This window comes from Sphaerodactylus townsendi, linkage group LG16, assembly GCF_021028975.2.
Source record: "Sphaerodactylus townsendi isolate TG3544 linkage group LG16, MPM_Stown_v2.3, whole genome shotgun sequence".
Classification (NCBI taxonomy): Eukaryota; Metazoa; Chordata; class Lepidosauria; order Squamata; family Sphaerodactylidae; genus Sphaerodactylus; species Sphaerodactylus townsendi.
This window is the reverse complement of record NC_059440.1, coordinates 17,559,442-17,574,527: the sequence shown is the minus strand read 5'-3', so window position 1 is coordinate 17,574,527 and position 15,086 is coordinate 17,559,442. Positions and strand designations below refer to the sequence as shown.

The window sequence follows — 15,086 nt, the reverse complement described above, 5'->3', positions numbered from 1 at the left end:
CAAACTCTCGGTTATATGAAAAAGAGGAGTAGTTTGGATTTATATCCTTCTTTTCTCTCCTGTAGGCGACTCAAAGGGGCTTTCCTTTCCCTTCCCCCCCCCCTTACAACAAACAACCTGAGAGGTGGGTGGGGCTGAGAGACCTCCGAAGAGCTGTGACTAGCCCAAGGTCAACCAGCTGGCATGTATTGGAATGCACAAGCTAAGCTGGTTCACCAGATAAGCCTCCACAGCTCAAGTGGCAGAGCAGGGAATCAAACCCGGCTCCCCAGATTAGAGTGCACCTGCTGTTACCCACTACACCACACTGTCAAAATGCATTTACAGATCGACAGCACATCTCTTCAAGGTCTCTATGCAGTCAAACAGAAATCTAAGAGATTGCATTTAAATACTAAAGGCACTTCTTAGTTAAACTAAACACTCTGTGGTCTAACCTTCCTGAACCTACAATCTTGCTTAACACTTATCAAATAATACTTCAGTCTTTTATAGGCTTATTACTTTCTTCTTCTAATAATAAATCCCTTCTGCTGTATCAGTTCCACCGTTCTTACTCACCGTAACACCAAGCAGTATAAAGGTATGTCAGCCGGCATCGTGCAGTGGTTAGAGCGTAAAACTAAGATACGGGAGAGCCAGGTTTGAACCGCCACTCTGTAATGGTGACCTTGCCGGGTGACCTTGAACTAGTCACACACTTGGCCCTAACCTATATCGCAGGGTTGTTGTGAGGATAAAACGTATGCTTTGGGCCCCTTCTGGGGAGGAAGCCTGTATAAATGATATAATTAATAGGTGTAGACAGACATTGGTTAGGATTGTAACATTATGGCCAGCATGTGGCCATACATAAATCATTTGATTTACCTTGCAAATATCCCTTTTTCAGAAACAGATTCCAGGCTACTCTTTTAACCTAAATACAAATCATAGGTGAATGTATTAAATGTAATCAAGGATCCAACTGAGTCATTTAACATGGCTGAGCAGGTTTTCTGTGGCAGTTTGGGTGTGGGTCGACACTAATGAATGTACGTTTCTTGGCCTCCTTGAAGTTGAAATGTGGAATTGGGAATCCAAGGATTCGGCTCCTCGCTAACTCTGCGGGGCTCAGCATTCTCCCTCTGCAGCTTCAGTTTACCGCAGGCGTTCCGTGTGCATAATTTTCTATGGCAAACTATTCCAGAACCAAGAAGAATTCCCAGCTCTGTCCAAATGTGAATGTCTTAAGAACATTTAAAGGCCTGGGGCTGAGGAAGACAGACGTTGTCCTGTTTGAACATAAGAAGTCCAGTTTCATTTGCAAGCTTCCAGTACCTTTCTCTAAGAAGAAAGGCAGCTGATTTGGGTTGCCGTTGCCGGGTAAAAATCCCTTTCTTGTTCCCCAAAACGCGTGTTGTTCCTGTTGATGTGAAAGGCAGTTTAAAAAAGGCATCAGCAAAGACCCACAGAATTTCACATTAGCATATTCCAGAGGGGTTTCTCCAGAGGCATATCTAGGGAAAATGCAGCCCAGGGCAAAATCTGAGTTTTCTATGCCCCCCCGCCCCCCAAATATGGGTTGCTGCTCTCCCCCAGCACGACCAAACAAAGTTTGGGGGCACCAGGTCATTTCAAAGTCACCATCACATTTCTCTCATCCCTCTCCATAGCTGACTAAATGGCCACACCCGGGGACATTTGACCCCACATATGTCTCCCTAGGAGGTACGCCCCTGGTTTGCTCTGTTTGCCTGTTTCAGCCAAATCAACCAGAACTCTTTCAATCTACGGTGCCTTGAGATTCACTGTAGCGAAAGTTTACGTCAGTTTGTTGGTTTTGAAGATGCTATGGGACTCCCTTTTGGTTTGATGGAATGTTGGACTAATCACAGAACATGTCATTCTGCTAGCAGTTTGTAATTTTCACCCAACGTCATCCTACCTTGTTCGGTCATAAAATCAGCAAAATTCCAGATGAGTTCCCCAATGACGTACTCCTTTCTCTTTTGGTCGAAGATGGTGTGATATTCTTTCAGTACGGCTGCTTGGTATTCCTCTGTGAACATAAGGGGAGGGTCCTAAAGGCAGCAGGAAGGGAAAGCAAGAGATACCTTTGGGTGAAATGGACCCCAGTGAATGACAGGCGCACAAGAGACGTACACATGAAATCAACATGAGATGTGCATGAGCTCTTGTTTTAGCATGGGGTGGTAGGCTTCTGTTTTAAAGAGAATGATCTCTGTTTGATCAGTGACTGGCACAGCATTTGGCAGAACCTTCTGGAAAGTTTTGTGTCAGACTGGAGGAGGGGGTACCTTCCCACCTCAGAATGTTCACTCTGTATTTGTAACAGGAGCAAAGGAAACTCCTTGGAATTTTTCAATGGCTTATAGTGTGTGGGGGGGACTGCGAAATGTTATTTAAAATGCTTCCCTTCCCACATGCCCTACTTACGCTGTGTATGCCAGCGATGGCGTCTGCTCCGTATTCACTCTGGATGATGGGTTTCTGATGAGTTTTGTACCAGTTCTCAAATTGCGAAGTGAGTTGCCGTTGAATGACTTCCAGGTGCCCAGGGTCGTGGTACCAAGAGAAGTAGCTGTTCACGCAGATAACGTCCACATAAGGTGCCTGCAGAAAACCTCATCTTAATTTTGTGTGAGGAGAATGGCGTCTTTATCACACTCCTTTGAGAACAAGCTCCCTGCCCGCAGCAAAGCAGCTGTGTGAGTAGTTTTTCTGAGAAGGGGCTATAATGCCCGGCTGACTGTAGGAAATCCAAAATGGAACTTCCCTCAGACTGCTACCCAGCTTCTGTTTGAAGACTTCTAGCATTTTCACACCACTTTCAATGAACTTTGCAGCTGGATTTTAGAAGAAGAGGAGAAGAAGAGTTTGGATTTATGCCCCACCTTTCTCTCCTGTAAGGAGACTCAAGGTGGCTTACGAGCTCCTTTCCCTTCCTCTCCCCACAACAGACACCTTGTGAGGTAGGTGGGGCTGAGAGAGTCCTGAGAGAACTGTGACCAGCCCAAGGTAACCCAGCAGGAATGCAGGAGTGCGGAAACACATCTGGTTCACCAGATAAGCCTCTAACACTCAGGTGGGGGAGTGGGGAATCAAACCCGGTTCTCCAGATTAGAATCCACCTGCTCTTAACCACTATACCATGCTGGCTTTACTGTGTGAAATGGCAAAAGCTACGTTAAACGCCGGTTGAAATGCTCTGAAAGTGCATAATTCAGCATGCGTGACAGCGGCCTTTCAGTGAGGCAGAGCCCGTCATTCGATTCCACTGTTAAATCACTTTTTATAATTGTGGGCTGTCAAGCGGAGGCGGCCTCATGGTGACCTCAGGGCCATGGGATTCTGAAGGCAAAAGACAAGCAGAGGTGGTTTGCCATGCCTCTGCATAGCCTCCCATCCAAGTACAGACTTCAGCCAGCCCTGCTTAACTCCCAAAATCTGATAACTGAGGGCCAGCCTAGACTTGCATGTGTGTGTAAAGTGCCGTCAGGTCACAACCAAGTTGCAGCGACCTGTGGGAGGGTTTTTAAGGCAAGTGATTCAGCAGAGGTGGTTTGCCATTGCCTTCCACTGCGGACTCTTGCTTGGAGGGCTCCTTTCCAAGTATCGATCCAGTTCCATTTCCAAGACTAGGCTATACTATACCATTCTATATCCCTGCCTGGGCTATTAGGCTGCCTGAATCACACTTGCCAACAGGAAATTTATCCTCATGTTAAACTGAAATTTAGCCAGGTGTAACCTAAGCCATTAGATCCCGCCTTGCTCTACTGCGGCAGCAGAGAATGAATCTTTGCCCTCTCCAATGCGGCAGCCCTGGGAGTAGGTAAAGGATGTTATCCTGTCTCCCCTCCCATCTAGACCCGCATCCGTCAACTTTTCCACTCAGGGCTTTCTTGCCAGACTCTCCTCCATCTTGGTTGCTCTACTCAGAACTCATAATAGTTTATCCGCCACTTTCATAATGTGGGGTACTGTCCGGAAGACTCTTCGAAGAAGGCACTGTGTTCTGTCATGCTAATAGACCTTCACTTTACTTTCTGTTTCCCACCTTTCCCTGATTTGCAACATGCAGCGAACGAGGAATAACCAAGTGCCGGCGCCTGACTATCGCTTCACACCGGCCCTGAGAACCCAACAGCTATCACGTTCCTGTCTTGTTTTACTTTGCTTTTGATATGGGGTGAGAAGGTGATAAATCAATCACAATAACCTTTATTGGCATTAGGTATTAGACAGTGGTTATACACTATTATTAAATTTAAAATCATATGTTACATCTATGGATTTTTTTTCCAACTTGACAGTTCATTTGTAAAAATATAAAATGGATTAAAAGGGTTTAGCCATTCAATTCAAAGACAAATTTGTAAAACAGATACCATTTGACTATATTTAAGATCCAACGCCAGGAAATATCTGGCACTTCCAGATTTAATTCTATTTGCTAAAAGGATATATCCACTCCTCAGGCTCTGGAGAATTACTAATTAAAACAACAGGATAATTAAATTTTCCTAATGTTAAAATAAGTAAATAAATAATATTGAGCCTTTACATATGCATTTTATAATAACCCGAGGTGCCATGGCTGAAGAATATTACTCATTTATATATAGTTTATATTTGCATGATAACTTTATCATGAGAAGGTGATAAAGGTTGTACCCAAAGACAGTTCTTTAGAACCGGCTCCTTTTAGCCACGCTGATGTCTGTCAATAAAGGCTGCTGATTTGAACTCTAGAGTCTTACAGTTGTCCGCAGAATCGGGGCTTGACATTAATGTCCACGCCCAGACCATGGCAGCAGAGAAAGCTAAAAGCCACAAGTGGTCACAGCACTGTGGCACCCACAACTGGTCACAATACTGCAGATGAGGTCTAAGTAACATGGAATCAAGGGGCACTGTTACTTCTTGTTACTTGGGGATGCTGCTTCTAACACAGCCTAGCTGCAAAAACATCTTGACTATAGACAGATGCTTACCCCTTGATCACGAGCATAATTGGCATTTGAGATGAACGTGACGGGCCGGGTCGGGTCCAAGGCTTTGGTGTGAGCGATTACAGTCCTGCATGGCGAGAGGAAAAAGCAGAAATGTATAATGCCTGACCAAGCTGCCCAGATTCCTTTTCTTTGAGGTTACTGAAGAGCCTGTTTTCAGGATTCGGGGATGGGTGGGGGGGAGGGAGGAGGAATTGGTGTCTTTCACCAAAGACAAAGCAGATTAATATCCGTATTTTACAGAGCGTGAGCTGAAGTCTGCTTTACAAAGCTCGACAGATTCTCACTTAAAGTAATAAGCGGCTGGGGCGAGCTCTGAAGCCGGTTCGTTGGCCACCGACCACATGACGACCGAGGGGTGGTTTTTGTCCCGGCGGATAAGTTCCTCCATCACAATAAGGTGATGCTGGAGAGATTTGTCTCCAAAGTTGATGCTGAAAGGAAAAAGCAAAATGTTAGGCTTCCAACCAATTCATCTTTCTTCCTCTTTGAAACTACCTAAATGCACCTCATTTCTCTCAATCAGCTGTGCTTACTTTATTTATTTAAAACATTGGTTTGCTAACAGACATTTAGCAAAGTTTTTGGGAATAGGTATCATGGCCAGTCCTCCGTCTTGGTCAGAGAGAAGAAATGTTGGTGGGCTGGTGCTCCTACTTGTCTTTTGAAGACCTTCCTAGAATCATTTTAATTCACAATATCTCCGCCTCCCCTTTCTGCAAGAGACCCCTGAAGCCAGGTTAATTCAAAGCAATGGAAAGAATTTAAAACTAAAAACTAGCTAAACACTAGTTTTAAGCTAAAGTTTAAGAATTTAAAGCTAAAAACAGTAGCAGCTGATCTGCAGGTTAAGAGAGCTTGTTTATATTCATGTGAGCAGCAAAGATTCTATCTAATAATGGCCTGACCAAAAGAGTTCTCTTCCAGCCTGCAGCGTCCCTCTGTGGCAAATGATTATTTCCAGAGGCCAATTTGCAACCAAATCCTGTAATACATTGGAATATATTTAAAGGAGCCTCGTATCTAACTGCTCACCTGTCTTTCATGCCCACTCCGGGACACTCGTCAATTACCACGATGCCGTAAGCATCGCAAAGTTCCATGATCTCCTCAGCGTAAGGGTAGTGGCTTGTGCGAAAAGCGTTGGCACCCAGCCAGCGCAAAAGGTTGAAGTCCTTCATAATCAGGGACCAGTCCAGTCCTTTGCCACGAATCTGTGTTATAAAGAACCCGGTGAGCTCCCTCTCAGAATTAACCAAAGCCCTATTTTTACATCACGGTTTCAGGAGGGCACTGCATGACCCTAATGGATGCCGAGCATGGATTCGTCCATGGGAGCTGAAGTGGTGTAGTGGATACAGCAGGAGTCCCAAACCTTTTTGAGCCTGAGGGTGCATTTGGAATTCTCACACAGCATGTTGGCCGCAGCACAAAATGGCTGCCGCAAGAGGGGGAGCCAGCCACAAAATAGTTGCCACAGTTTAACTTCAGTAACACAGTGCAGATCCATGTGGTGTGGTGGCAGCTGCTACCAAAGCAACATTTTAAAAATTTGCATAGCCAATTAAATCTCCAGTAGTCAATCAGAAGACTTGCTGGGCAAAAGCCCTACCTGGCCCCACCCACCCTAAAGACACTTGGTGGGAGCCAGAAAAGGTGTTGCTAGATGCCATGACGCCCATAAGCGCAACATTGGGGACCTCTTGGATAGAGCGTTGGACCAGAATCTTGGGTTCAAATCCCCACTTTGCCTTCAAGATTGCTTGGGTGACCATGAGCCAGTCTCTCTTTCAGTCCATCCTATCTCATAGGGTGGTTGTGAAAATAAGCCAATGCAAGGAGAACATTGTATGCTGCTCTGTGACCTCCACAGAGGAAGGACAGGATAAAAATAAGCTATAAAATAGATTTTAACAATCAACAGCAACAAACAGGCAAAGTGTTGGTTCTCACTGAACTATTAAACTTGTTCCAGATTCCAATTGCGTGTGAGGCCTTTATAAAGGTTGTTGGACTTTATGGATAGGTATTGTCGAAGGCTTTCACTGCCGGATACCACTGGTTGTGGTGGGTTTTCTGGGCTGTGTGGCTGTGGTCTGGTGGATCTTGTTGACTTCCCTCTGTGATACACCTCTGAAAATGCCAGCCACAGATGCAGGTGAAACATTAGGAACAAGATCCACTAGACCACGGCCACACAGCCCGGAAAACCCACCGCAACCAGTTTATGGACAGGTCTCTTTTCAACATAATTTTCCAGTATTCCTTCTTATCAGTCTGTAATACATACAGACAAGGACCTTACAGCATCTTACTTTGGTACAGCATCTTACTTTGGTACCCGGCTGGTGTTGAGCAAGTGGCTTAGTAGGAAAAATATCCAGCCCAACTCACGTCAGCATCTTCGTGTTTGTTGACCCCGTGGAAGTAAAAAGGCTTCCCGTTGATGAGGAACTGGGTGCTGGTGACCTGCACGGTACGGAAGCCGACTGGCTGTGTGTATTTGTCTTCCAAAACCTCTCCATCCACAAAGGCAGATAATGTAACCTGTAGTCCAAAAGATGCCCCTTTTTGCATTACCTTTCCGGGCACATGAGCCCCCACTCACCAGCCCTTCTTTCCCCCCAGTACCCACCCACATGATGTGAGCCACTGTATACCCCATAGAGAAAGTGTTCGCTTGCACAAGTCTGCTTGCACAAATTAACCAGGTGGAGATTTTATGTGCAACTGTTCCCGGGGCTTGGGCCAAGGGATCAGGTGAGTGGGGAGGAAAAGGAGATTATAAGCCCCTTTGAGTCTCCTTACAGGAGAGAAAGGGGGATATAAATCCAAACTCTTCTTCTTCTACGTGAGCATCCTCTCCCCCCTACCCCCGATCAAGCCCAAATATAATACCTCTAAGTAGTAAAGGTACCCGGGTTGTTCGTTCATCAAATAGGGCCACCACAGGTTGGGATCCAGCACTTTCATTCCTCCTGCTGACGCGTTTCCAGTAGCCACCACCACTCCTTCTCTATCTTGCAAAGTTAGAGTCAGGGAATAGCGAGAGCTTCCCCGTACCGAGATCAAATACTGTACCAAACCTGATCCGAAGGAAAAAGAGGGGGTTGAGTGACTACAAGGAAGTCCTGGGTTCAAATGTCACCTTGGCAGAAGAGCAGTCCAATATTGAAGACTGTCACTGTACAAAAAAGACTGGAAACACCCTTAGGAGCTGGGAATGTTTTGTCTGGAGAAGTGAAGGTTAAGGGGGAACATGATATAGTTATGTTTGGAGGGATGTCATGTCGAAGAGGGAGCAAGCTTGTTTTCTGCTGCCTCAGAGACTAGGACATGGAGTAATGGATTCAAGGTGCAGGAAAAGACATTCCCCCTAAACATTAGGAAGAACTTTATAACTGTCAGGCCTCTTCGACGGTGGAATTCACTGCCTTGGAGAGTGGTGGAGTCTCCTTTGGAAGTTTTTAAACAGAGGCTGGATGAACATATGTTGAGAGTGCTTTGATTGTGTGTTCCTGCATGACAGGGGGTTGGACTTGATGGCCCTTGTGATGTCGTCCAGCTCTATGATTCTTATTTCAAACCCCCACCCCATCTTGGACTTCCATGAACTGCAAAAGCGCACAACCTACCAACGTTTTCTGCCAAGTCTGTGGTCACGGTGATGTCATCGATGTAGGCCGAAGGTGTTGTATACAGGATGACGGGGCGGTGAATCCCAGCGTAGTTAAAGAAATCGAAGCTTGTTTTTTGAACAAAATAACCTTTGGGATACCTGTACCAAGGCAAGGGACAAAGGAAGTCAGAGGACTGGGGTGGGGGAAGAATCCCCAATTGCGAATAAGCATGGATAATATTTTATTTATTTCTCATTTACTTCATTTGTATGCCACTTTTCTCCCCCAAACCTTGTTCTTCTGTCCTCCATTTTATCCATCACAACAACACTGTTAAGCAGTGTCAGATTGATGGTATATGACTGGCCTAAGACTGCTTAACAAGCTTGCATCCACCATAATAATCAAGGCAGGTGTACAACAGGTACTGTCACAAATATTACACCCATGCGTACTCCAACTCACTAGGTGAGTATCATTTCAACATTATCTTTCTATCACAAATAAACAGAAAATTTTTCTGGTAAGTACACCGTCAGGTATGGCTATAAAACCTCTAGATTAGGTTTTTATTTCAGCAGTCCTTTGCCAAGCCAATCTGAAATGTACCAATACAGGTGTCAATATATAAAAGTCTATCTAATCCTTTCATTTTCATATAATTAACAAAAACCCAAAGAACCCTCCCATATGCACTTACAATTGTTGTACAAAGTATTCTTTTTCTTTACTCCTCTGCACGAAACATCACAGATACTGAGCGGAACTGAGAGCTCCCTTTGCCAAGTGGCTCCTTGTCTACGTGGTACCTATATGGTGGCCGCACGGCCACGTACCCTCGCAGGAATGTTGCTGTTAACCACTACCCCACACTGGATCCACAGTAATGCCTAAAGCTGTCCTCCTGCCTTTGTGGGGCATATTCCAAAGTCAGACCAGGAGAATTTTCCAATGGAGGGTCATCTTGGTCAGTTTATGGACTAGATCCAAAGCTAGAATCTGAACCGAAGGCCTGAAGAGCAGCAGACCCTGTTCTCTACGTACAAAGGTAGTTTCCTCAGGTATCTTCACACTTGGTAGTCGGTGAAGAGATGCACCAGCAAGAATGGAGTTCAGCAACAGTTTGAAAGATGACATGAATGGGTCTGTAGCAAATGGACAGCATGATATGCAGCCTACATGCAACAGTGTGTGACCACTGGTTGGGCATCAGCTGAAAAGATGTTATATTTGGTTACTACCAAACAATTCAGAAACACAAATATGACACGTTCTCATTCTGAGTCAAAAACATGACATTTGAAAGTGAAATTTTAAAGCCAAGAATGGGGAAACTGGTTTTTTTAAAGTTGCAAATAACTGGTTCAACCCTTAAAAACAAACATATGTGAAAGAGGATCAAGACTCTTTGAGATACCAAGAGACTACAACCAAAGCCTGGAAATAAAAAAATGCAAGGTAACCTTTGGAAGGCCTGACCTGAATGGCCCAAGCTAGCCTGATCTGCTCAGCATTCAAAGGATAAGCAGGGTCAGCCCAGGTTAGTGCATGGATGGGAGACCACCAAAGGTCCAGGTTCGCTATACAGAAACAAGCAACGGCAAACCACCGGTTAGTCTCTTGCTTTGAAAACCCTCTACAGGGTCACCATAGGTTGGCTGTGGTGTAGTGGTTAAGAGCAGGTGGATTCTTATCCGGAGAACCAGGTTTGATTCCCCACTCCTCCACCTGAGTGGCAGAGGCTGATCTAGGAACATTCCTGCTTGGTGATCTTGGGCTGGTCGCAGTTCTTCGGAACTCTCCCAGCCCCACCTACCTCACCAGGTGTCTGTTGTGGGGAGAGGAAGGGAAAGGAGCTTGTAAGCCACCTCGAGTCTCCTTACAGGAGAGAAAGGTGGGATATAAATCCAAACTCTTCTTCTTCTTCTTGATGGCATTTACACACACCAGAACAGCTTCCTTCATTTTATCTAGGGAGAACATTCTGGAATCTTGACTAGCGAATGGGTGATATCTATCTCCCTCTCTCTTCCACCCAACAGCCTGTACACCTATGCACACACCCCTCCTGCTGGGATGTGAACTCACATGGACTCATCTTTGAAATACTGAATAGTCCCCGGAGGCAGCGTGTGAGGCGTCAGGGTATTGTTGACAGCGACGGTGATGCGGCACAGCTGGGCGGGCTGGAGGAGGCTGCCGATCTCCACTTCAAAGGGGAGGTGGCCACCCTCATGTTCGGTCACCTGTACCCCGTTGACCCACTGCAAGGGGATAAATCAGAGGTCTGGAAAGGAATACGAGAGAATCATATGCAAGCCACCTTCCTCCCAATGTAAGACGCGGACTCAAACGGAAGGCTTCAGAAACGAGGCTGGGATGCTTCAGAGTTTGCACCCTTGTATTTGCTAGAGAAGGGATCTTCCAGTTTTACTCAAATGCAGATGGGGTGTAAAGGTAAGATTGTTGGACTAGGACCTGGGTTCAAATACAGTAAACCCTCTAACTGACTGTGGGCCAGCCATTCTCTCTTCGCCTAACTGACCTCACAGGGCTGCTGTGAGGACAAAACTGGAGCAACGGGGGGGAAGAACCTTCCAAGCTGCCCCGATCCCCTTGTGGGAAGAGCAGTGTCAAATGTGGTGAATAGATCATGCAATGCTTTTGAAAGGTGTCAGTTCACGTGTGCTGCTGTGTGCCAACTGCACTGGCTCCGAGCAGAATACCGGATCGCCTTCAAGGTGTTGGTGTTGACCTTCAAGGCCCTTCACGGCCTGGGGCCCTCATCCCTTGGGGACCGTCTCTCGGCCTTGTCCCTATTCGGCCTCTGCGATCTGCAGAGGCAAATTTGCTGGTGGTCCCCGGACTCTCAACGATGCAGCTGGTCTCTACCTGGGCCTGGGCCTTTACAGCCCTGTCCCCTGCGTGATGGAACACTCTCCCTCCAGCTATCAGGGCCCTGTGGGACCTTGGACAGTTCCACAGAGCCTGTCAAATGGAGTTAACATAAGAACATAAGAACTAGCCCGCTGGATCAGACCAGAGTCCATCTAGTCCAGCTCTCTGCTACTCGCAGTGACCCACCAGGTGCCTTTGGGAGCTCACATGCAGGATGTGAAAGCAAGGGCCTTCTGCTGTTGCTGCTCCCAAGCACCTGGTCTGCTAAGGCATTTGCAACCTCAGATCAAGGAGGATCAAGATTGGTAGCAATAGATCGACTTCTCCTCCATCAATCTGTCCAAGCCCTTTTTAAAGCTATCCAGGTTAGTGGCCATCACCACCTCCTGTGGCAGCATATTCCAAACACCAATCACACGTTGCATGAAGAAGTGTTTCCTTTTATCCTAATTCTTCCCCCCAGTCCTAATTCTTCCCCCCAGCATTTTCAATGTATGCCCCCTGGTTCTATTGTTTCCCTGGGCTTTGGGGGGGGGGGTGTTGCTGATTGCCTCCCACGCCACCCCCCTATATATATACCATCCTAATTGGCCATCGTTTGCTGTGCCTGGTCCCCTCCCAGGGGGTTAGAGATTTTTCTGGGTTGCCATGCAATGCTAGGTTTTCTGCTTTTTGCTGGTTTATTGTATTTAAAATTTATTCTGTTTTAATTGCTAGTTGTGACTTTGTAATTGTTTTATCCTTTGTACACCACCCAGAGCCCTAGTAAATCAAATGATAAAATAAATGCATACAATTTGTGCATGTCTGAATATGCCCTGAAGTCACCTTCATTGATCTATCAGCTAGGATATGTGACGTGTGATTGGATCTTTATCTGCAAAAATGTGACCGTTCTGGAATCTGGGGAGCCAAGCTTTATGGGGAGAATCAAGGACCCCCATTTCTCCAGCTGGTGACAAGGATCGCCTTGTTGGGGAATCTGCCAAGCCTACACCGGGAAGAGCCAGAGTTCTGGGCCCATCCTTGTACTCCAGGAATAGGGGATTGTCACGGAGGCTTTGGGGGTCATCAGCCATTTTGTGCCTGGAGACAGACCTACAGTGAGCTCCTCTGAGCTGTTCCAGCATCACTGGAGCTTCAGTCAACATGAAAAGGTCAGGCTCTGCTGTGTCTGAGGGCTGCATGCTTAGTGAATGGGCACTGGAGGGCACCTTAGCCCCTCCCTTCAAACACTAAAGCCGGCCTTGCACAGGTACGCAATTTTCAGTGTGTCAAAATGTTTTCCCCTGGACTCACGACGATCGAGTAGTAGTGAGCGCTCCCGATCCGAAGCACCACACGTGTCCGAGCCTCCTTCTGGAGCCAGCGGGCGGGCAGGATCACCTCCTTCTCGTACCAAACCCAGCCGACATACGTTCGCAGATTGGGATCCTGAGTGATCTCGTTGAAGCTGGCAGGGACCGGCATGTCAATCACCGGGCCAGACTGAAAGAGAAAGTCATACGTTAGGGCAGAACGGCTCCTCTGCTCCGGCTAGCTTTGCAGCGATCTCCAAAGCAAGGGACTCCCGCCAGATCAGTTTCATCGCTCTGTAGGTCTGCCAACTTTTCTTGCCAGCTGTGCTCCTGTCTTTACCTCCAGGCCGACACAGGATCGTGGAAAGGCGCTTCCCACTGTCAAGTGGCCATTTGATGGCGCAGACCTGCCTTTGCTGCACTGCTACAAAAAGAAAGTTTGATTTTGAAGTCTAGGACATTCCTTAACACTTTTTGGAGTGTACCCAGAGCCTAAAATGTAAATAGTAAAGGGTGATAAAGTAGATAGTAATCTAATACACTATACCATTTTTAAAAGTGTTATAACTTATAACAGCAGCAGCAGAAGGCCATTGCTTTCACCTCCTGCACGTGAGCTCCCAAAGGCACCTGGTGGGCCACTGCAAGTAGCAGAGAGCTGGACTAGATGGACTCTGGTCTGATCCAGCAGGCAAGTTCTGATGTTCTTAACTTTGCATTACAATAACCTTGCTGGAAATAATGTCCTGACTTGCAATTCCCTCCCCCCCCCCCCAATTTTTTTCTGTCCTGACTCACAGGCATATGAGGGTGTTTCTTACTGAGAAGCAACATTTCTCCAGCTTTGTGGTTTTGCCTTTTTCCGCTGCACAGAAACCGCTGAAGGGCTTCACTTCCTCTTTCCAGAACAGCTGAAGGAAAGAGCAATTGGCCTTTTCTGCTCCTGGCTTGATTGGAATGAATTTAGCAGCAGCCAAGACCCCAAGGTTCCCTTTCAAAGGGTGGGGATATTTGCCAAAGACAGCAAACGGGAACTGTGGCAATCCTGCCTTGCTTGTGGACAATTTTGGAGATTCTGATGGCTCCTGTGGGAAGCAGGGAGCTGGGCTGGATATTCTTGGTCCGGTCAGGGCCAGCCAGGCTGCTGTGATGTAGGTCAGGAGACCTGCACTGCCCCAAAGACCCCGAAAATCAAAGTGGTGTTCTTTCTAAAAGGAAGTCACCTTTCACCCCACAAGGCAGCAGGGCTAGAACCCCACAAAGCTGTCAGGACAAAATGGAGACATGTGCTGCTGTAAGCTCTTGAAGGAAGCAGAAAATGTAACAGATAAATAGAAATTATCAAGGACAGAGTGCCCGTCCTGAGAAACAGAGGATGGTCACCAATGAGGCTCGGTGTGGCAACTGCCAATGGTCTAGCGGTGATAGGATACCTAAATAGAACCTCCATGGACAGAGGCAGGCTACCTCGCTGCTACCTCCACCCTGAATCTGAACTCTGGGCTTGCCTCTAGAACACACAGGCACTCAGAAAGATGAGAAAGCTCTGAAGCATGTACAGATTGCAGTTCCTTCGAAAGGAAATCACCATGGACAGTTCCCCATAAGGTTGCAGGGCTGGAACCCCTCTCTCTCTCTGCAAGCCAGGACTGCCTACTCACCTGCCGGAGCGGCTGCTCATACCACCGCTGCACAAAGCCCGCATCCCTTCGCTCGGACCGGTCGGCTCGGAAGCTCCAGAGGCCGCTGAGGTCCTTCAGCTCCCTGGAGGGCGATTCCCGAGGATAGAGCATCCCTCCTTCCAGGGCCAGGGCCGGGCTCCATCCCAGCACCAGGCACACCACGAGCGCCAGCAAAACCATGCTTCGCTTGCAGCCAGGACTCTGCACCCTGGAAGGAGGTCAGCTGATCTCCAGCTCAGCTGACTGTCAAGAGCCAATGACTGTCCTCTCCCTCCCCCTGGTTACAAGTGCCCGCTGCGGCCATCTTGCTTGAGGGCTTGCCAGGGCTTTGCCTTGGTGCGTTTCTGTGATCCAACAATTTTATTTGTGCACAGGCTGGACTTTGGACCGGCCTGACCGATAGTGTGAGACAAATAAAACATAGTCTAACAATAATTACTTGCTACCATTCTAAACACTGACTTTAAACTGGTTCTGGAGCGTTTTCTGGGCTGTGTGGCCACGGTCTGGAGGATTTTGTTCCTAACGTTTCGCCTGCATCTGTGGCTGGCATCTTCAGAGGTGTATCAC

The 15,086-nt window shown here is 47.1% G+C and overlaps 1 protein-coding gene across 1 annotated transcript; it reads right to left on the bottom strand.

The window, feature by feature from the left end:
* Window positions 1-772: 772 nt before the first annotated feature.
* GUSB (glucuronidase beta) lies at window positions 773-14,727 on the bottom strand. The gene is made up of 12 exons (XM_048519547.1): window positions 14,496-14,727; window positions 12,836-13,024; window positions 10,727-10,902; window positions 8,654-8,796; window positions 7,917-8,104; window positions 7,413-7,565; window positions 6,054-6,232; window positions 5,306-5,452; window positions 5,001-5,085; window positions 2,440-2,616; window positions 1,928-2,063; window positions 773-1,405 (listed from the first exon to the last, which is right to left on the bottom strand). Exons 1-12 carry the CDS (start codon window positions 14,694-14,696, stop codon window positions 1,230-1,232), a joined length of 1,950 nt encoding a protein of 649 aa, XP_048375504.1. The 5' UTR covers window positions 14,697-14,727; the 3' UTR covers window positions 773-1,229.
* Between the last annotated feature and the right edge of the window lie 359 nt (window positions 14,728-15,086).

Coding starts and splice junctions, on each gene's coding strand:
- GUSB (XM_048519547.1), bottom strand. CDS start 14,696: ATGGTTTTGCTGGCGCTCGTGGTGTGCCTGGTGCTGGGATGGAGCCCG. Junction 6,233..7,412: donor ACAAACACGAAGATGCTGAC/GTGAGTTGGGCT, acceptor TTTATAACACAG/ATTCGTGGCAAAGGACTGGA. Junction 1,406..1,927: donor TGATTTTATGACCGAACAAG/GTAGGATGACGT, acceptor TCACATCAACAG/GAACAACACGCGTTTTGGGG.